Raw genomic sequence first — 21,602 nt, forward strand, 5'->3', positions numbered from 1 at the left:
AAAAAACATTGAAATAGTCCACTGCGCATGCGTGGGGGCGGCTAAATTCAAAACTAAAGACGTTAGCATCGAGGCTCGTTGACGTTAGTTAGCTGCAGTTCACAGTTTCGCGCATCGACCCAGCTACATTTAAGCGCCATGAACGCCGTTTCACGTTAGTTAAGCAGTAATAACGCAACACTATCTGCTGTAAAGCCGTGGGAATAGCTCAAAACAACTACAAGGTATGCGCTGTAATGTTTATTTTGGGTTCAGTTGTTTTTCCTGTTCAATTTGCTAACGGCAGACGTTGCAACACGAAGGTACAACTTCTGCTTTCTCTGCTCAGTACTAATCCTGAAGTAACGTGGTGTTTTTTCAATTAATGACGAGAAATTGGAACTCATAGAAATCGTTAAACATTTGAGGGAAAGGTGTTAAATTAGTTGGTGTGTAAAGAAAATCCATGTCCACCTGACGTCACACAATTGCTTATACGCCTAATTAAAATCACAATGAACTGTAACATATCAGACGTCTTGTTGGATTTAACAGAGGGAATCCACTTCCAGCTAGCGTTACACATCACGTAATACTGTAACAGTTATTGAGTCGGATAATTTCAGTTCCGTGTCGATGGCATCAATTATTTTGCAAATAAATATTACAGAAAAACATTTGACCTTAACTGCTGTTCAATAACTGTCCTTATGATGCCACAACGTAATTTTCACTACAGTTAGCTTATCATTACTTCTTAAATCTGACACACCGCACAGGGTTTACCTATTATTCCACCAAAAAATATATATTTGGTTAATACTTTAGCTTAAGATGAAGAAAGGTCTGTGTCAATGTCACTGAAAAGGCCATGTCTTATAATGTACATGAAATAATGCACTGCAGAATCTGTGATTTGCTATATCAGGCTCTGTTGTCATTTGTACACAGTTGAGAATGGAGCCTCTGGATCCTCCCAACAATGAGTAAGTACAAAATTATGTTTTTTTTTAGAAGAAAGCACTTATATGTGCTTTGTGCCTTTAACTTCAAAGCAACAGACTACATATTACATAAAGGCCATCCTTGTACCTGGCATTAACATTGATTTGTTATATTCAGATTTCAAATAAGAATGAACACCCTCCATAGCTGAATACTGTGTGTCATGTTCTGTTACAGTGAAGGCAGTGGATTCTCCAGGCGACGTATTTCTTCGGTCAGTGCTACAAAATAATTTGTGAGCAAAGTATATTTACATTTCTTGTGAAAAAGCCTGAATTATAACCTTTGCTATTTCTCATTGTTAGATTTTAAAAGCACCAAGAAGATCAGTCCATTTTCCTGAACCACAGCAAGAAAAAAAAGTGGTAACTGAATTGATACATTTTGAAATTTGAAGTGTACAATTGGGGATTTTTCTTGTAATGAAAGATAAGACTAAATTGTAATGTGTTTTTTTTGTGTGTCATTTCTCACCCTAACAGTGATACAAACTTTGCTTATGGTTTTATATTTGACTTCACCTGTTTTTATTTTCACAAAGGTGGAGTGTGCCAAACCAGTGGAAAAGAGGGCTTCAAGAAGAGTCAGTTTCGCCCCTGCCAACGATGTTCTTTTGTTCTCAAAGTAAGACACTCAGAGGAAAAAAATCAGGCTCAAATCTACCGCAAGGACAATGACATGTCAACCTAATCTGTATTTCATCTTTATAGGGATGTAAAAAGTGCCTCTCCTGCCCAAAGTCCTTCACAAGACTTAATAACAACAAGTATGTAATGTTAGTATGTATTAGTATTTGATCTATTATTAGTTTTTTGCACCAGCCTTGTAATATTTGTCCTTTGTCATTCCACAGCAGCGACAGACACACAATATGGGTAAGGCGACTTTATCTTTTTAAGCACCCCATATTAAGCTTTCAACCTCATTAGTAAGGACAAAAAACTTGGAATTTTTGTATGCTAATCTTTGATCTACAGTCACCCCAAACCAGTCAAAATGTTCTGTAGTAACAACATTTATATTGTGTGTTTTGCTTTCATAAGTGTCCAGGTGGAGGTCACTGAAGATGGGATTCAACAGATCATGGGTAGGGATATTACTTTTGTAATTCAAACAACAATAACCACATACTTACATTATTTGTTTAAGATGACTCTTTCTAAATTCAAGTCTCTCAAATTCAGGAATGGAAACCCTGTTGAATGCTCCTCTACATACCTCTCAACAAAGGGATAATGTGAGCTTGAAGTACATTTTCATTTTTTTGTCACCACAGCCACCAATGGTTAAATTGCTTTGTTATGATTATTTGTATTATGTTAATACAATGTGTCATTATAATGTTTATGAGAAGTTGTCATGTAGAACTTGATATTTATTGACCGATCATTGACATGAAGCCACTTATCTTCACCAGGCCGACTTTGATACTGGGCGTGACTTAGGGGAGAAAACACTGATGTTTTCTTCAGATGATGCATTCATGGACATGACCCACTGTCACACAATCAACATTGCATATGATCCAGACATTTCCCTCCAAAATTATGACTACACCAGAGGAGAGAAAAGAGTAATGCACACAGCAAACAATGGAGCCATCAATATGACCCCAAGTCATAATGAGAACATTGGGTCAGTATCAGTACCCACAAGCATAAATATGGATTTAAAAGTAGAGAAGAGAACCATATCATCATCAGCACATACTTTGGATCCCGGATTTGAAAACTTCCTCGCAAGTCTCTCTAAACCGAGGGACCCCCGCGTTAATCCTGTGATCACCACAATGACGCCTACTGCATCGACTGAAAGAGCAAACTGCTCTGTGGGTCAAATTAAAACGCATCGGGCTGATGTGGGCAAAGAAAATCAGGCTCCAACTTTGGTTTCGGCTGTGATGGAGAAGTCACTCGGTACATCCAGAAAGATCGGTGAATTATCTTATGGAAATGCACTCTGTCCTGAAGAAGATTTAAGCATGGATATGACTGAAGCTCAGACAGGTCACATTGTGGCATCCAGTGAGGACGATGATCCCTTTCAGTGTCTTTTCCCCACACAAGAAATGTACTCCCGCCTTGACAGCAGAATGTCACTGACAAAAGAGAAGACCAAACAGCAGCAGATCAGTAAACCACAGGCATCGTTGAACCCTAAAGGTATTTCATTTTCTATTAACCAACTAACTGATTAATGGGTTAAATGTTCTTTACCAACATAGTTATTGCTTTGACTTAATACAGTACATCTTGTCTATTTCTTTCTTGCTGATATTATTTCACAACTTATAATGCAATGATTAATTTACAGTTTAATTAGCATCTTATTTTAATTTCCAAATTCAGATATGATCTTGAAGAATCCATCTCTACAGGATTTTAATCAAAGACACAAGGTGAGTTAAATATCACCTTTACTTCAGTTTTAAGTCTGCGAACAATCCATCCTGCCGTACTGACAATAACTGAAGCTAAAGGTGCCTGAGCCGTTAGTTCGCTTATTTCTAGACCAGAAAGAAAAAAACAACATGACTTTTCTCAAATCCTCCTTTCCTTATTTCTAACACTCTCTTACTGCTTTTTAAACTGATATTAGTTTTATTCTATTAATCTAAACTTTATATATGTATTTTTTTTTTTTAGAATGTTGTTTTACTGTTCTCTGATGTCTTTTTCGCTTTCAGGACAATCTCGATACAGCAGATGAATGCAGAGAGAAAACAATAATGTTCACTGCAGGTGATGAGATTGTGGATATGACCCAGAGTCACACAATAAAAATTGATGTTGATTCATTTGCTCCTTCAAACCAAAACGCAAGCATGAATTTGACTGGAAGCATTATAGGACTCCCTGGCTCAGTTGAGCCTTTCCAGTTTAATTTCCCCACAAAAGACATGTACCCAAAAGGAAGTCTGAAGAAACAAGAGGTTACAGCAAGACCGCAGCACAATGAAGCACTGGAATCATCTCCTCGCAAAGGTATGGAAACACCAAACTCTCCACATTTTTTGACAGGGACGTGGACAGACTCAGTTTAATGATGTTTTAATATGGGAACTGGCTTTAGAAAGCTGTTTTACTTTTGTTTAAATGTTTCTTAATTATTTCCTGTCGCCACATTAGGTATGGATACCACATTGAATGCTTCCTTAAACAAAAAGGTGCAAAAACATCAGGTAAGCCTAAGCTTTTCCGTAATTTAATCCTTCACGCCTTTGCTTTCTGAATGCACCACTATACCGCACGCTGGACCTAACGCTGCATCTTTAAACCAACATTAAAGCTGCAGTACTCAGTTCATGACTTCCATCAATTGATTAATTTACTGTAATGTGACAAGCGGGCTTAGTGACAAACCAACATATTTCTCCATATCGGCTGGATTCGTATAGTACACATTGTACAAACTAGAATTTTTCAAGCCAAACTAGAATTTTTCAAGCCTAACCCGACCATAAGTGGCATTCATTCACATCTCATTAATAAACCCATTGGTTTAAGTATAAATAACCACAGGGATTGTACTAGTTTATTTTATTTAGAAAGGGGTAGATTACATTTTCCTTGAGATTTTGTCTCTGAATTGGTCAAATGTTTAAATTATGAAAGCATAATGTTAACTTGTTGGCCTATAAAAGTTTTATACATTTTCTCTGGCTGTCTCCTTCAGGTCAAATTTGATGCTGAAGATGACTGCAGAGAGAAAACAGTGAGGTTCAGTGCTGATGATGCCTGTATGGATATGACCAGAAGTCACACTGTGAATATTGAACCAAATTTACAACTTCAGTCTCACCAAAATGTGGACTTTTTACCTGCTCGCGGAGAGAAAACAGTGAGGTTCAGTGCTGATGATGCCTGTATGGATATGACCAGAAGTCACACTGTAAATATTGAACCAGATTTACAACTTCAGTCTCACCAAAATGTGGACTTTTTACCTGCTTGTGGAGAGAAAACAGTGAGGTTCAGTGCTGATGATGCCTGTATGGATATGACCAGAAGTCACACTGTAAATATTGAACCAGATTTACAACTACATTCTCAAAAAAATGTGGACCTTTTACCTGCTTGTGGGGAGAAAACGGTGAGGTTCAGTGCTGATGATGCCTGTATGGATATGACAAGAAGTCACACTGTAAATATTGAACCGGATTTACAACTGCAGTCTCACCAAAATGTGGACTTTTTACCTGCTTGTGGAGAGAAAACAGTGAGGTTCACTGCTGCTGATGACTGTATGGATGTGACCCAGGCCCTCACTGTCAAGATTGACCACTATTCAGCATCAGATACGCTTCCACACCAAGATTCTGACATCTCATCCACCCATGAAAACTGTCTATCAGCAGAGAAGACACATCTTCAGTGGAGAAACCAATCTTTATCGGCATCTGCGTTGGACCCAGGATTGAAAATCTCCCAATCTAAGATAAGTGGCCCCTGGGCTAATCCTGTGATCACTAGAGCAGCGGCTCTTACTGCACTGTCCCCTCAAAAAACTGAAGACACAAATGGCTTCCTGGACCAAGTTAAAACACGGAAGCCTAATGTGGAAATTGAACAGCAAGCTCCAGCTTTTGTTTCCTCTGCCGTAAAGAAGCCAATAAATGAAGCCATGATGGAAGGTCCGGAGCCCGATGTAAGCATGGAAATGACTGAATCTCAGACATGCTACATTTCGGGACAAACGGATGAGCCACCCCAATGCCCTTCTTCCACAATGGACTTGTCCCCCAATTCTGATCTTTTAAAGAAAACCGAGGTCACTTCACAATTGAGTTTAGAAGAGCTGGGATTATCTAACCCTGACGACGTGGGAATTACAAACCTTCCTGATTCTCTTCCCTCAAATGAAACTGCCACTAGTTGCAAACCACAAAATCAAACTTTAAATTTATTGGCAGAGGCGGAAAACTCACCCAGTGCCGTCAACCATGATGTGGATGCAGCGCCTTCACGGAAGTCTCGGCGAATTAGTTTGGTTGATCTTCAATCAAAAGTAAGACGTCTGAGCCACATCATTAATACATCTCCTGTTACTATTGCCGTGGAGGCCTGCACAGCACCTTTGCCTCAACTGGAGCACGACGTGGACAAAAACTCAACAGACAAAACCAAATGCCCACCTGTAACGGAGCCTGAACTTGTAATGGGTGTAGTAAACACGGAAGAAAATACACATGATCAAAGTCTTGTGCAAGGAGAACAACCCACTACTACTACTTCTACTACTACTGCTATTCCAACTCCTTCCATCCTGAAGACTAAACAACTTATGTCAAGACTCTCAGTGGGAAACTTCAAGGCAAAACTCCCTCAAAGAGGCAAAGATCCAAAGAAGCAGACTTCTGTGGAAGAACAGACGACAGCCACTGTCAATGTTACAAATAAACTGAACAACTTTGACAATGATTTAGACAATATTTTTGACGAAGAGCTTGCAGTCTATGAAGATATGTCGGAAACGCTGGACATGAGTCCTCGAAGAGCTACTGAAGAAGTAAGCGCTTCCTATGTTTTAGAGGACAATGTGTTTGAAGAGGACTTTGTTGGTTCTGTCAACGGGAAAAAGAGACCTTTGCTAGCAGATGAAAACAACATGGATGAAAAAAGAACAAAAACATCTACTGAGGCACCCACTGACGTAGAAACGGTAGGTCAAATTACAGAATTATACATTCTCAAATAATGGGTAGTGTCTTAGTATACCTTTTTTTTTATTTACCCTGACATGACTAGTTCTAATGGCATATTGATCATATTTTTTGTGAGAAACCTAACGGAATTAACCTCGCCTCACTTGCAAATTTACTTTGATTGAAGAATTTCCAATATATTATATTACACTTTGGTAGCACTTTATAATAGGTATAATAGGTATAATTAGTAAAGCATGTATAAACACTGAATTCATTATCTATAAAGCATTATTTCAACATGGACACTCAGTAACTCATTAGTATGGTATTTATAAACACAATTATAAATGTTTCATTCTTGATTAATAAACTTGGGTTTTCATACTTTTTAAATTATGAATTTAGTGTTTACTCATGCTTTGCTAATGCTAAATAGTGTACTTTCTTGTTATGCACATTCTTCATTTGTTTTCTATTTCAGTCTCATGTCGTGGAGTCTCTCCAGACTACACAGACCACAGATTACTCAAACAGCATTCACACTTCCAGCACCAGATGTGAAGCTACATTTGAATCAAGTAAGTTGTCATGGATTCACATGAGTATCATCAAAATTCATATTTGATTGTGTTTCCCGGACATAATTGTGCTCTATAAGATTCTCAGTCAATTATTTTTTTGTAATTTTTGTTTCAGCTTTCAAACAAAGCCTGTTTGAATCCCAACTTGAAGACTACACCAATGATTTACAGAGGGTATATTGCTGACATATGTCATGAATATATCTTTTAAATATCAATTTTGTATTCAGTTATTTATTGCCTTCAATGTTTTGATTACAGAAACTCAATGATGGCAACATTACAGTGTCGGAGTTCCTTAAACTCTTCAACATAGACTTTGTCATCCATAATCCTCGGCAAAGCATCCTTCCTGGCAGAGTAGGTTCAGCTTCAACAATATAAAAAGTATATGGAGAAACAGCCAAATATAGTAATGTGTCCTGTTTTTTTTTTTTTAGCGTTTGTCAGACACAGATCACACGCCGATGGATTTATTGAAAGACAGACACATCTACCGTCCTAAACAGATGGTGTATGAGACAGACGTCCTTAACCTCACGGAACATGTGGAGCGGTGTGTACGCCTGTGTTTGTATCACACATTTTTTGTTGTTTGTCACAGTACGCTGTTTAACATTGTGGTTTGTATTTCTTGAAGGCTGTTCGTGTCTTATTTTAGGTCAATAGGACCCTTTTAAAAGGTGCAATATGTGGTACTTGGCCATCTGCTGCTAAGAAACTGGTGTTCTGCATTTCACCTCTGCTGGGTCGATGCAAACTAAATTCAGTCATCCGTTATAAAAATTTAAAAAAAGACTACAAACTAACACAAGAGCAAGAACACACAGAAATCAACCAAACTGCTGAAACCCTGTGGCCTAAACAACACTGTTATCTTTGAATCTTCACATGTAGCTTTTACCTATAGTCCATGCATGTTTGGATAGTTTGTTCACCAAACCAAATCCAAAGTGGCATAACATAAACTTGAATTCAGCCAGCACAAACCTCAGTGATTGGAGTTGCCGCAATATGCCCAGCTGGCTTACCTTGAAGCTGTACCTTTTTAAGGTGAATGATCGGGGCAGCTCTACGTCCTTTCGCATTGTACTGAGGGCAGAATGGACACTACAGTGACTCACTGTCGCCTCTCAAACAAACAAGCGTTATTACAAGACTGGACGCACCAGAGTTAGCTGTCGGCATGCTAGCTGTTTGTTAAAGGCGACCTATCTTGTTGGACTGTGTCAGAAATTGCAGAATACAATCGGAGGAGACATAGAAAGATACTGTCGGAAGAAGGTAAAATATAACGCATGCCTGTTTTGTCCTCTTCCCAGTTTGAAGGGCCGAATGCAGGACCTGAACAAACCCCTGAAGATTGTTAATAGACCTTTGTGGGAAGAAGTGAGAAATTCTTCAGAGAAAGAGGTATAAAAGGATAACCCAGTCTATTTCTTTCTAAGGCCTATAATTTTATCCCTGACCCTCACTGTGTTTATTTGAATTCTCAGCTCAAATTGTTTGGTGCAAAACTAAAAGAGAGAAATAACCTCTTCAGAAAGTTGAGCAAAGTTCAGTCCCATGAAATGAAGGAGGTGTTGTACTCCAATATTGTGCAGGCTAGTCTGGTAAGAGCCTCCACTCACAGAAATACTGAATAGCAACTGGTGAATCTTTTAAAGGACAGGAAACATGAAAGATCATTTTTATCTTTTCAGGAGGAGCAGCAGAGGTTGAGAGGAACGATTGGGGAAGCAGATGAGATGCTAAAATGCTTGGATGACTGTATTCATGAATTAGAAACGGGTATGCAACTGTGGGAACATGACTCCTAGCTGTCCAGTTTACTGTTCCACCTTCTCTGTATGAAAAGTTAAGGATTCAGACCCACAGAAACGGGGCTCTATTGGTGTGGATGTGATAATAAAAAGCACTCCCTTTCTTTTTACCGTCTTCTAGACCTTAACGCAGTTGAAGAAAAGGGCTTCAAAGACAAACCAAGTCTGAAATCACGGCTGGAAGGTAACTTGTAATCCCTTTTTATTGTCATATATTTATTTTTTTGTGCTTGAATAGAATATTACATCTTCCTTCTTTTTACAGAAATGCAGAAGGTCGCTGAGGTTTTGGCGGATAATGACCGGTGAGTTGAGAATTTTTATGAATATCTTTTCTTATGTTTAGATACTTAAAGTATTCATTTTATTTCAATGCTTTTGCCACAGACAAATATCCGAACTGGAGATACAGAAGAAGCATAATTCAAATAAACTGAACAGGCTGAAAGCTGAGACGAGGAACCTTGAGAGCCACGTCGACGTGCTGCATAGGTCAGGTTCTGATTTAAATGGGTTTTAAGACCTCAAGTATCAAGTAACACGTAACACTTCATTTTTCAAAACGCTGCTTATGCTGCACTTTGAACCACTTTTATACTACACAATGATATTAAAGTAAAATCCACTTCTTACCTCAGGGTGAATGAATGGAGGTTTGCAGAGAAGACAGACAACTGCACCACCTACACTTTCCTTCATGAGACCATGCATCTGAAGCTGGTCTATGAAGAATCCAGTGGTAAGTGTTGCAGTGTTAAATTACAGCTATGCTTTAAAAAAAGTTTCTTTTTTTCTTTTCTTTTTCCCTCAATTAATACTATTTGTCTTTGTTGTTGGTTTTGAAGGAAACGATGCTGGTAATCAGTCCGAGAGGAAAATATCACACATCTCATTCAAATTTCAACTTGATGGTAAGAAAATACAACAGTATAACAAGACAGGACCGTTTCACATCAGAATATGTGTGATGAGTATTGTGTTTAGGTTTACATGAGTGCAAATCTTGATTCACGTCTCTTTCTCATCTTACCTGTCGAAATGCCTTCCATGTCAAAGGATGTTATGCTTGTTAGAGCCGTTTCTGGCATCATTACTTAGCTGTGTGGTCTTTACAATGAGAATACATTTTGAGCATTGAGGACATTCTTGTTACAGGTAATTTGTGTAAAACTACTGTACATTTTGTTTTCTAACTAGATGAGAAGTCACAGGGCCACGCCTTCTTCGTTCACAAACTGCTCTCTGAGTACTTCAAAGGAGAAAGTGACTGGGTGGAGAAGTATCCAACGAGCAGACATGTTCCAACGGTAGGCGAGGATGCACATTTGTTCTGTTTATTGCAAGAGGGGCACATGTGTAGCTGCATGTTGTGCTTCTCATATCTCAACATATTCTCAATGTCAGGATTATTCAAGTTCTTTCAGTCGGCAGGCAGTAGTCCGTTAATAAGAAACGTTCATCTGATCTGTTTTGTCTCCTGTTGTGTGAAGCTGCTCCATGATGTCGGCCTGGTGGTGAGTCGCTGTCGTCTGCTGGGAGAGGAGCTGCGTCTGATGAAAATGTGGGGAGGTCTAAGGCTTGATATTCTCAACATCAGCTGTGTGGACACTCAGTAAGAACTCTTCCCAACAAAAGATAGCAAGTGCAAAAAATTTCAAGGAAACTTTGTAATTTATTATGCCTAAAAATCGTCGATAAAAGGACCACAAACACTATTGTAATGTGAAGGTCAATAACAAGCTATTCAAACTACTGTTCCATTGTTCAAAAATGGAAATTGAAGAAAATCTCACATTGCACTGTTTAATATCCTTTCTTTTTTTCTTCTTCTTCTAGAGTGTACATTGTCTTCAGCAGTCTCAAGGCATTTTCCAAGTTTGAAGTGATATTCTCTGTCGGTCTGATCGACCGCCTCTGTGTCTTTGGAGTGCAACACTTCACAAACATAATCGGAAACACAACGTAAGTTTGAGTCAAATATAGATTCAGTGGGCATGAGTGAGGTCGTGCTTTCATGGCTTTTGGGTGGTGGGGAAATGCAATTTGAAAAGCACTCAAACTAAAATGTGTTGTTTTTCATTGACACGCGTATGGCGCAGAGGATAAGCTCATGTTGAACTACGCAGCTGTCTACACGAGCGTAGCTGCCAACCAAACTTTCTTTTTTCTTTCTTTTTCAAACGGGATGTTGCTGACTGAAAAAAAAATACTTTTACTACATGTCTACAATGTATTACATATTTTAGGATTTTATTATTAAACATTCATCATATGTTCTTTCTTTTCCTATCATGTGACCTTTGTTTGAGCTGTTTTCTTATTTATTGCTGTTTTAGTTTAGTTTAGTTTAGTTTTAGTTTATTATTTTTTTTTAGCATTTTAAACACAACAGAACAATCCTGGACATTTTAAATCAATAAATCCAAAATAATGAAAACGGGATTATTAGTATAATAGTTTAGCATATAGCAAGTATAAATAATAACCTTTATATACATGCACATCTACATGCAAATGCATAACCTGATTATGTTTTTTTAATGACATAAAATGGTGTGTAGGTATAACCTTCAAATAAAGTTTCCTTGAGCTTTTAAACCACTTCCCAAGACAAACTCATTGCTTTTATAACGGTAACATTCTCCTCTCCGGTTTGTAAACTCAGCGCCGACTTGGCGCTATTTAGTTTGATATATATTTAATGTTTTCATTTATTTGCAGGATCCAGCAGATTGAAGAGATTGTGGCGTCGTTCAGTCCAACAAAGAACCTCCTGACGAAGATCGTCAAAAAGATTCATGATAATCTGCTCTGTTAAGACCAGGAATTTGTTCCATTGTTTATAGTGAAACTCTTTTGTACAGTATAGATGTTGAATAATTAAAACTATAGATGTGTTACAGGAAATCAGATCAGTTTACCGTACTTTGTTTTGCTTATGAATGTCTCCTTTTTGCTGTAGCTTTGTACAGTACTGAACATATGTTAATATATTCCACCCTTTTTCTTTACGTTTTAATTCAAACGTCTGTGCTTTTGTCCTTAGAGACCAAAACTTGTTTATTAATAAATATCTGTATTAAAAAATAGTTTGAATAGTTTTTTTCTCTGATATTGTTGCTTAACTGTGTTTTATTTCTCCCGGGAGGCATTATCTGATAATATAAGATGACATACTTAGTCTCTTCTTAATCTGCCTGTTTGCAGCATGTAGGTCGAACTGTTTGAGTAAAGTATCCAGGGTTCATACGGTCATGGAAAACCTGGAAAGGGCAGGGAATTTTAAAAAGTCATGGAAACGTGTTGTATTCATATGTTCATGACATCATTTACGCTGATTAATATGCTTTTAAAAGAAAGACCCTCAAAATACACGCCGGCATATATACAGGCATCTATATAAATGTTTATTCTTTTAATCAAACTATTGTCTCTCATTCATTTGTGTCATTTAAGGTTTACTGTATGCTTTGGAATCCTCATTGTTAGTTTAAATACTAAATTCTCACTTTTTCTCATACTCTTGAGATTTCTCAAAATGTTTGGTCATGTAAATTTGGTTTAAAGTCATGGAAATCCATTGGTCAAAATGTGTATGAACCAGTATCATCAGTGTTAATAATCCCTTCGCAGAATGTGAAATGTATATCTTACAAGACAGATATTGTGTCATTGTTTAGACAAATTGGCAGAATTGGTATTACCTCTACTGATTTCATAGATTGTTCATCGGCGCTTCATTCTCTACACAGCAAAGTGTTGTTTCTCCTGTATGCCATCAGGGTGCTACTATTTTTTTGCTTCATGACAATAACCAAGTTGACATCCCCTGAAAACCCACCTCTGGTGTTAAATGCTATACTGTGGTCGTGCTTTAGAGGGCGCCGTGGGTCTGTCAAACATGTAATGTTTTCAACACTCACTTTGGTTTGTGACCTCTTAAAGCAATGTCTACTTGCGCTCCCTCGCCACAGAAAATGGCCTGAGTGTGGATTTCTGTGAACAGTTGATCTGGTGTTTCTTTCCTGCTCAGATTGTTTGATTTTACTGACGTAGCTCGAGATTTCCTTTCAAGCAGCACAAATATAGATGTTCTTCCCTGATTTTCACAATCCTCTTGTGACCCCTGATATTTATATTGTTACCTTTTTTGAGATCTTGACCTTGAGGATTGGGAACCACATCATAGAACGAATGTATGATGTGTATTTTTAAGTTGATTCTAAGTCTAAGATGATAATGAAGTGCAAATGACAGATACTTCAGTGGAGCTTTTCCTCTGACATGAAGAACTTAATAACACACGATCAGAATTTGTTTTAGATGCATTTTAGACTTGTGTGTGTTTGTAACAATGTGTCAGAGGTTTCTCAGGCTAATTCTTCAGCGATGACCATAGAGCAGCTGCACCTTTGCATCAAACAAAGAAAGCTCATCTGTGGAGTCTCTCTGTCTTTTACTGGACCAACGTAAACATGGAAGTATTTAGCTGCAGATCTTGCTACTGCTCAAAGCTCAATGGCAACAGCCGAAACATGACTGACATAGACAGTGTCCCGAGGTTATTTGAAAGGTCAAACAGCCAGATACGAGCCTCTGAGAGGGTGTGTGTGCGGTGGGGGGCGGACTGTCCATTCCTCAAGCCCCGACGTCAAAGGTCAAAGAGGACTTTCCAAACCGTCACCCTCTAGTGAGCCGTCAGGGGACACGAGTTCCTCCGTCCCTCCCCCAGAAACAACGGCTGCTGTCAAACCAGATCGAGGACACAGGGTGTCCCGGCGGGGGTTAAGTTTGGCTGAAGTAGCATTTGGGTCTCCTGACCTCAGCCTGGGGGTCAACTCAAATTCGTTTCAATCGATCCACTGAAGGATTTGTCCTTTATTTTACAATGTGAAACTGAATCATTCATTAGATCAGAACACAAAACAAATAGGTATTAGTTATTTTTTTACTCCAGATGAGTAAACTCAGAGGGATAATCTGGGTTTTGAGTATAGACAGAGCGGTTGCACTGGAGCCTGGTATAGTAATATTTTGTTTATAATTTGTGTTAGTTACAGGGTCTTCATAGTAAAAGGCAACAAAAAAAGATATACAAACCAATTGCTTACATTTTGTGGAAATCCACAAAGGTTTTACTTCAAACCACTAATGTCAGCCTCATGGTGGCACAAGAGGAAGTCAGTGGAAACCCTGAATATGTACACAATTTTCCAAGGAATCAATTGACATGCTGCTGTGCCTGCAGCCATGCTGCTAACATGTCATTTTTTTGTATTTTAACATAAAAGTGAAACCTGTGAAACAGCTATGATCTGGTCACCATTGCACGGCATTAAACAATTGTTTGTCAAATGTGTCTGAATCAGATAAACGGGCTGATTGTAAGGGCGGATACAAAAGAGTCCGATTGCAAATGGGAAAACAAAAGCATAAACCTTTACGACAACACAATGGCATGAAACAAGACATAAAATCCATTTAAGTTGATTAAATAAACACTGGTGTATTGCCCAATAATGTAATGATCTATTCCACTTGACATTAAATGCATCACCACATATGAAAGGGGCAATAAAACACCTTTTTGAGTGACAAATGTAACAGTTTATTGGGATTTAGATGAAAATAGAAGGCAACAGTCTAAATGTATAATTCTTTAAAGTGGAACATTTGGCCTCAAGCAACCTGGTCCCAATGTGTTTATCCACAGATCCAGGAGCAGTGTTTCACCACGGAGGAGGAGCTTTGAGGTGGGAGAATTGGTTTTAGAAGATAGAAAAGGGCCTTAAGGTTTCCTTTGTATTCAAGTCAAAACAAAACCACCTGTCAAACAAACTGGTGCTTCGTGCAATAAAGAAAAGAAAAGGAAATGGAGTATGCACTTTAATCTAGTAGGAAGAGCTATTTTTCTTTTTTTTTATATCCAGGAATAAGATTAGAAACAACAGCAACATTCAGCGCCCAAGTCCAGCTTGGATAAGGATTTCATGTTTAGAGACATAAATAATGGTTGTGACATTATACTTCCATGTAATATAACTTGGGGTCACACAAAGCTGCATTGTGGGATCAGTGTTGTTTGGCTTTACTGTGTCTGCAATGCTTGGAAAGACCTCTATTAGGATATGCAGCATTTTTATTTTATTTTAAAAGTGACCAATGGTTAGAATGAGGTGCGATAGCCTCCCACGACAGAAAGAAACAAAATGAACCATGAATATGATATGGTTTTCACTTGGGTTAATTTGCAGCAGATATTTGGGCAATAAAATGAGCATGTTTTTTTAAAGACGGTCAGAGTTCAAGTATGCCAACGACCACTGCTGTAAGTGTAACGACAGCCTGCCAACACCTCCAGTCTGAAGTAATTTGCCTCCATTGTCCCTCCCTTCCTCTGGCCTTGGTGGCCATGTTTGTTCATAGAACAGCTCCATGTCTTATAATTATCTCGCAGTGCTTCTGGAGTCCAGCTGTGACAGCTTCACTCATACAGTCAGAAAAAAAAGGTTAAGGCCGATCATTTCAAACAAAGTGTTGGGTTTCACAGCAGCACACGAGGAAAAGACAAAACACAATGGCCTTATTATTCTCAAGGTGCTTCTGGACATTCACAGGCCATAATGCTTTCACTACGAGCTCAGAGAATAGGAACGAAACGGTCAGGTCCCATTGTACACAGGAGGCAGTGGAGGCCGATTGTTTGATTAAATCCGCCACTGAGTAACATAGAAAATCTTCCGGTCTGTAATGGGATTGCTGTTGCTGTTGATTTGGTTTCAAAAGTTGTTTTTTATCAACTTGATTGTCATTAATCAGCAGATAATGCTCCGATCAAATAAACCTTCAGTCATCTATCATGAGAGAAAATAGTGTCTTCCTGTTAAGCATACATATCACAGCGTGATACATTGCTTGATGTCAAAAACAATGAGGATATCTCCCACCTTTAGATAAATGTATCGAATAATCTATTATTAATACGTTTAAAGAAGACACTTATCCATAAAAACAGATATGTATGCCGTATGGAACGTCTTTATATCCAATCAAGTGCAAAAATGTCTTTTTTTCCAGAGACAAGTGGTTTCAAATTCGCAGCTAATCTGCATTGTTTGCTCTTTATTTTCTGGACACCGCTGTGACTTATGAGATGAACATCACTGTGAGCAACACAAAAAAATACCATTAATTTCAAACTATTGTTTATGTCGGAAAAAAACTGTTTTAGATGAAGGGAAAACATGTTTTAGAAAGAAAACATGGCAAAGTTAAGACTTCAGTCCATTTAAACAATTCTAAAGGCTCAATCATGTGTTTCATTCACGTTTTGAGTGGAAACAAATATGAAACCAGTACAAACTGTTATGAACACCAAATTGTATTAAATGTTTGTGTTTGTTTGTCCGTGCTTTGGCATCCCGAAACAGAGACAGAGGGAGCCGTGTCTCCACACAGTCGACTTCAAATGTCCCTTTTTATGCCTCTGTCCTGTTCATCTTTTTGGGGGGCATTACAGGGCGTCTTAAGGCATTAGAGGGCGTCTTAATTGGTTCTTCCAGGCAGGTAATTAGCTCTGATGGCATGTGCTCCCATAGTGATGCGAATGAAAACGACACAGCCTTGTCCCACCACTCACCCCAATGACCAACACACACACACACACACACACACACACACACACACACACACGCACACACACACACGCTAGTAAACACTGTGTGACCCAGGGAGTTGCCACATTCTCTGGTCATTCTTGGGAAAAGACAATAGGCCTGCCTTGTTAAAATGGGCTCCCTCTCAGCAGGGGGACACAGCAGCTGTCCCTTAGTATCAAGCTTCAATAGTCCCAACAGGCTCACAAACCCTTCGGTCCAGAGGTTGTTTCTAAACTTTTGTGACGACATATCACATCTCATTAGAAGGGAGAATACAAAGAAGTTATAATTTAAATATTCCCTTGATATCTTTGTTGTTAGAGGATGCTTCCCACCATTCAAAACCTGTTAAAAAGTTTTCTATTATATAATGTTCCTAATTAAAATGTATGATAAGTGTCTAAAAACATGAACATTTATTTACTGCAACTCATGAAAAACAATACTTTTGCATACCTGAATGTGCAGGTGAGTCAGAGGGCAGCGGAGCTTGAATACATCTGAATAAACTCACTATAAATGAGGACATGCAGACCACCAATCAGGATACTGATGGTTGTGGGTTAATTATTGAAGTTACATGACAGAATACTGAGGTCATACTCGAGTTATATGATGCATTATGTTGTGTTTGCCAATGAAAAATGTGGTATTTTTTCAGAAACCCAAGTTGTCACATATCCTCCATATAAACTGCCATGTCTAAAACCTACATGCATCAGAATTATCATTAATTATATTATTAATTACAACACATTATTGGGCCTTCAGAGACTTGAAGGGGAATTCCCTTTTAAGGGCTTTCTTTTTGTCCACTGGTCCATCAATAGCAAATGACTTCAGGGTAACTTCCAGCTGAGTTAAATTGATTCCAAACTATTCTCTGCCACAATAGCTTCACTTCGCTTCGGCCAAATTCCATTTCAGGTCTATTTGTATCCATGGAAGACAAACAAGTACCAAGAGCACAAAGCATTGTGGGCAAGTTAACTATTCTCTGGTTGAATAATGATGACAAAACAGGAATTCTGACCTTGTTCAGGGAAACGCATCCTGGAGCACGAAATACAAGAGAACAGAACAATAATAGCGTTTCCTAAAAATATAAGGGCCTGGCCGAGGAGGGTTTCTACTACAATGGCCTTGACAGTTGAATCTTGCAGAGGCCTACAAAGAGTCTTTACTTACTAATACAATCTGCAAGAGACGTACTGATGAAGCTGACTAGTGCAGCCAAGTGCCTCACACCTGGAATATTATTGGAATAATATTGTTTTCACATAGCTGATTTCAAGTGACTCAAATGCATTTAGCAGTTAGCACTGGCGCCTCACAGCAAGAGGCTCCTGGGATTGAACTTCCTGACCAGCTAGGACTCTATAATGTTCTCCCACAGTCCAAAGACATGCAGGTTAGGGTCATTGTTGAGTCAAATGTTGCCCGTAGGTTGGAATGTGAATGGTTTGTCTCCACATAACCGGCCTGTGATTGACAGGTGACCTGTGTCCCCATCTCTCAACCAAGCAGCTGGGATCGGCTCCCGCCACCATCGCCCCTGTAAAGCATAAGCAGTCACCAATTTGTATATTGTATATTTATTTGTTTATATTTCATCTGAAGCCAGAGTTGTTGTTTTCTGAGAGACTGGGAACGACGGGTTAGGGCCGTCCCCAGTCGGATGCATTCTTGAATATTAATGATGTGTAGCTATTTAAGGTTAGCCATAACTTGTGATGTGAATGATTTTGATTTCTAGGAAAGTCCATTCTTCATGGTGTCAGGTGTCAGTTCGGTCACTGCATAGATAACTAACGTCTAAACTAAGTTCTTGTTTCTTTTTTACTTAAACTTTTTTTGGCCAGTGCAACAACCTTTGAACGCAACGTTCACATATTGTCATTTTATGAAGTTAAATATGGAAAAATTGTTAAACACATCGAGCATATACAGGGAAACATTAGCTTTCTTTGAACTTGTGTGTTGGGTCATATGATGAACGTAAGAACAATATGAAACTAAAACCAAAAAACTAAAGCTGAGGCCCTAAAACCCAAACTAAAAGAAGCCTAAAAACCACACATGTATACCTGTATGTATAAGGATTCATTAGTGCAACTTTAAATGAGCCAAAGTCTCCAACTATGTATGTTTAGATTCTTCTAAAAAAAGTTGTATTAAAATATACATATTTTTTAAACGCAGCGGTGTGAACCCCAGTCCTGTCACCTTCATGTATTAGTGTCCTCACCTCGGATCCACCATCAACCGCTCACACACTTACACCCAACAGCAGTTGTCTTTGCTGCGCTATCGCATGTCCTTTCGACACATGGCCCTATTTTGAAATCCAAGCTCACATGGGAGGATATAGGAGCGTCTCCCGGACAAGGCGAGTGGCGGCTGAACGTCCAGACTGCTGGACGGGTGGATAGCGGCCATCTTGACCCACACCCTGAGTCCGCTAACAGAGGTACAGCAGCCACCTTGGTTAAGTGCATTCCCCGAGCCTCTGGCCCAAATCCCTGCTTGACCCTGGCTGATAAACTATGCTATGGATAGACCAGTGGAGAGTTTTTCCCCTTTAAAATAAGGGTTAGTCCAAAGTTTCGACAGCAGCAACTGCGGGCCATGTTGTGGACCATAAAACCCAACAGCATTATCTTATATGATCACACTCTTTGGTCTATCTCCTCCCAAAATGTATTCTTCTCAACAAAAAGGTGAGCATTCACATAGAATAGTGGCATTTCCACAACACACACAATTACCATTACTCAAAGTCAAAAGTATCCTATATGATAACTAATGAATTAAAGTTGTGAAAGTAAGTGGCGTATACAATTATTGTGACAGAGCAGGGCAGACAGGAAGGACGATGTGGTGGCTTCAGCAGGCTCCAGGTTTGGCGTTGAGCTAAGCTCAGAGAAGTCTGGCGTGCATCAGCCGCATGCAGGCTGTAATTGGTCGCGACTGCAAGGAGTCTGCACCAGCGTGTTCTTGGAAGGATGGGATTAACACGTTATGGGTGCCTCAGGAGCTGATAACATTTTTGGAGGCCTTTTGTGGGAGACAGGAATCAGTGACAGGACAGTCCACTCTGTAGGAAGTTTAATGTTTTTGCTGCTGAAAGAACCTTAGCTGTATTTGCAAGGTCACAAAAAAGTCAACAATTAAGTGTTTTTTTTAATTTTTTTAACATTAAAGCATGTAAACATGTTCGAGTAGAAAGCCAGAATACAAGTATACACCTACAAAGATTTCCAGTTTGACTCAATAATGACTTAGGTCCTCTACATTTTATACCACTGTATACATTTCACAAGGAATTATTGAAAATGTGTTGATAAGAACTTTCTTTAACTTCTTTCCTTTCACATGAATCATCTCAAAACCCCTCGGATATCTTGTGAGACCCTCTGAAGTTGGGAATCTAAGTCTACATAAAGTAGTTACAACTACTTAAGTCTTACCAGTTATTGCTTTGTCAAGGTGACAGGGAAAAAGTTTGGACTTCATAGTTGTCCAAAAAGAACTTTTACAAACCGTGAACACTAATTGGTGAGAAATACCTGTTTTGACTTCAGGGAATATTCTTTAATCTTTATTTCTTTATGCCTTAGTATATCTCAACCCCTCATTCTTCAGCTATAGTTTATTGTGTTTCGCAAACCAGAGCAGGTTGACTCCAGTACAATACTTCAACTCTGCAGTACCCCCCCACCCCTCCGTCTTATCGTGTCCTGCAGCTTGGCTTGATCGGGCAGTATAAATTGGACGTGCCCAGAGGAGAGACGCCGGTTCCTCCTTTGGGTCCGCACATTGTTTCGTCTAGGCCGGTATTTATTTAGATGTAAATCAGCTCTCAAAAAGTGTTACGTCCTGTCCTTGTGTAGTGGGCGGTGGACGGGGCTCATTTGTTGGAGGAAGTCAGCCCCATGGAGATTGGAGCTCTGCAGATTGTTTCCCATTATAAGGCTGTTATTGATGTGAGGGGGTGACATCATGCAGCCTCACCCTTCAAGGCTGGGTTGGTGAGAAAGAGCTCCCACACCCATTTCTTATTCATTGCTCAGCACAGTGAGAGTGCTGGACCTCCCATCATGTTTAATATGTAACAGTATTGGGCCTTTAAAGGTGCTCTACAAACTCAACACTCATCAGATCCAAAAATCATTTAATAATCAACAACAAAACTAATATTCAATGATGATTTCTGAGTTTATCATTGAATAGAGCAATATTAAGGAACATTTTTAGGGACGTTTCTTTAATGCAGCTAGCAGCTAGATAGTTTAGCTCAGCAAAACTGGAAGCAGGGAGGAACAGCTGGCCTGGCTTTGTCCAAAAGTAATAAAATCCACCTACTAGCATCCCTAAAGTTGTACGTGCCAATATCTAATTTGAAAAACAGTAACTTCCTGAAGTCTTCACTGTAAAAATGTCTGGCACACTACAAATATTCATCATCTTTTTTATTTAATTTACAAACATGGTATCCATCTTCTCTGATCTAAATCTTGAAAAGGAAGTAAGTAAGCAGATTTCTCAAAATATGGAACTATTCTTTTTACGTTTTCTGAATCTGTCATGCACCAGTGAAAAGGACATGAGGCAAGCATGTGATATGTGATCATCATTGTAAATAAACCTGACTTGACTTTATGGTGTGCAAGGACTTTAATTAAACAAACACTCCCAAAAGCCCGCACTAAAGACAATCTCATTTAATATTTTTCCAGATTATTTTCCCATTGCTTACCCTGGGTTTTGTATGATGATACAGTGTAAGTAAAATCTATATATCAAATATATCAGCATCGAAATGATAATAATCTAAATCTGCAACTGTCCAATGCATTGACTGGAGTAACATGTAAAATGCTTGCCTCCATAATGTAGAAGAATAAAG

At 38.8% G+C, this 21,602-nt stretch overlaps 1 protein-coding gene across 1 annotated transcript; it reads left to right on the forward strand.

The window, feature by feature from the left end:
- The first annotated feature begins 49 nt into the window (after positions 1 to 49).
- Positions 50 to 12,124, forward strand: knl1 (kinetochore scaffold 1). The gene is made up of 30 exons (XM_068577252.1): positions 50 to 224; positions 931 to 965; positions 1,162 to 1,198; positions 1,290 to 1,349; positions 1,526 to 1,608; positions 1,695 to 1,750; positions 1,838 to 1,859; positions 2,028 to 2,071; positions 2,169 to 2,221; positions 2,402 to 3,146; positions 3,333 to 3,382; positions 3,671 to 3,968; positions 4,113 to 4,165; positions 4,660 to 6,645; positions 7,113 to 7,209; positions 7,328 to 7,386; positions 7,474 to 7,572; positions 7,653 to 7,768; positions 8,535 to 8,625; positions 8,709 to 8,825; positions 8,916 to 9,003; positions 9,157 to 9,219; positions 9,301 to 9,340; positions 9,423 to 9,527; positions 9,674 to 9,774; positions 9,881 to 9,946; positions 10,233 to 10,342; positions 10,526 to 10,647; positions 10,872 to 10,997; positions 11,757 to 12,124. The coding sequence occupies exons 2-30, from the start codon at positions 937 to 939 to the stop codon at positions 11,851 to 11,853; spliced, it is 5,013 nt and encodes a 1,670-aa protein (XP_068433353.1). The 5' UTR covers positions 50 to 224; positions 931 to 936; the 3' UTR covers positions 11,854 to 12,124.
- Positions 12,125 to 21,602: the final 9,478 nt, after the last annotated feature.

The sequence above is a fragment of the Clinocottus analis genome, unplaced genomic scaffold (genome assembly GCF_023055335.1).
Source record: "Clinocottus analis isolate CAN_PGR_092001 unplaced genomic scaffold, fCliAna1.0.p SCAF_15, whole genome shotgun sequence".
NCBI classification, from domain to species: Eukaryota; Metazoa; Chordata; class Actinopteri; order Perciformes; family Cottidae; genus Clinocottus; species Clinocottus analis.

Bases quoted from the DNA above. Each gene is read 5' to 3' on its own strand.
- knl1 (XM_068577252.1), top strand. From the start codon at position 937: ATGGAGCCTCTGGATCCTCCCAACAATGA. The intron at 966-1,161 runs GTAAGTACAAAA...GTTCTGTTACAG, and splicing joins CTGGATCCTCCCAACAATGA to TGAAGGCAGTGGATTCTCCA. The intron at 7,210-7,327 runs GTAAGTTGTCAT...TTTTTGTTTCAG, and splicing joins TGAAGCTACATTTGAATCAA to CTTTCAAACAAAGCCTGTTT.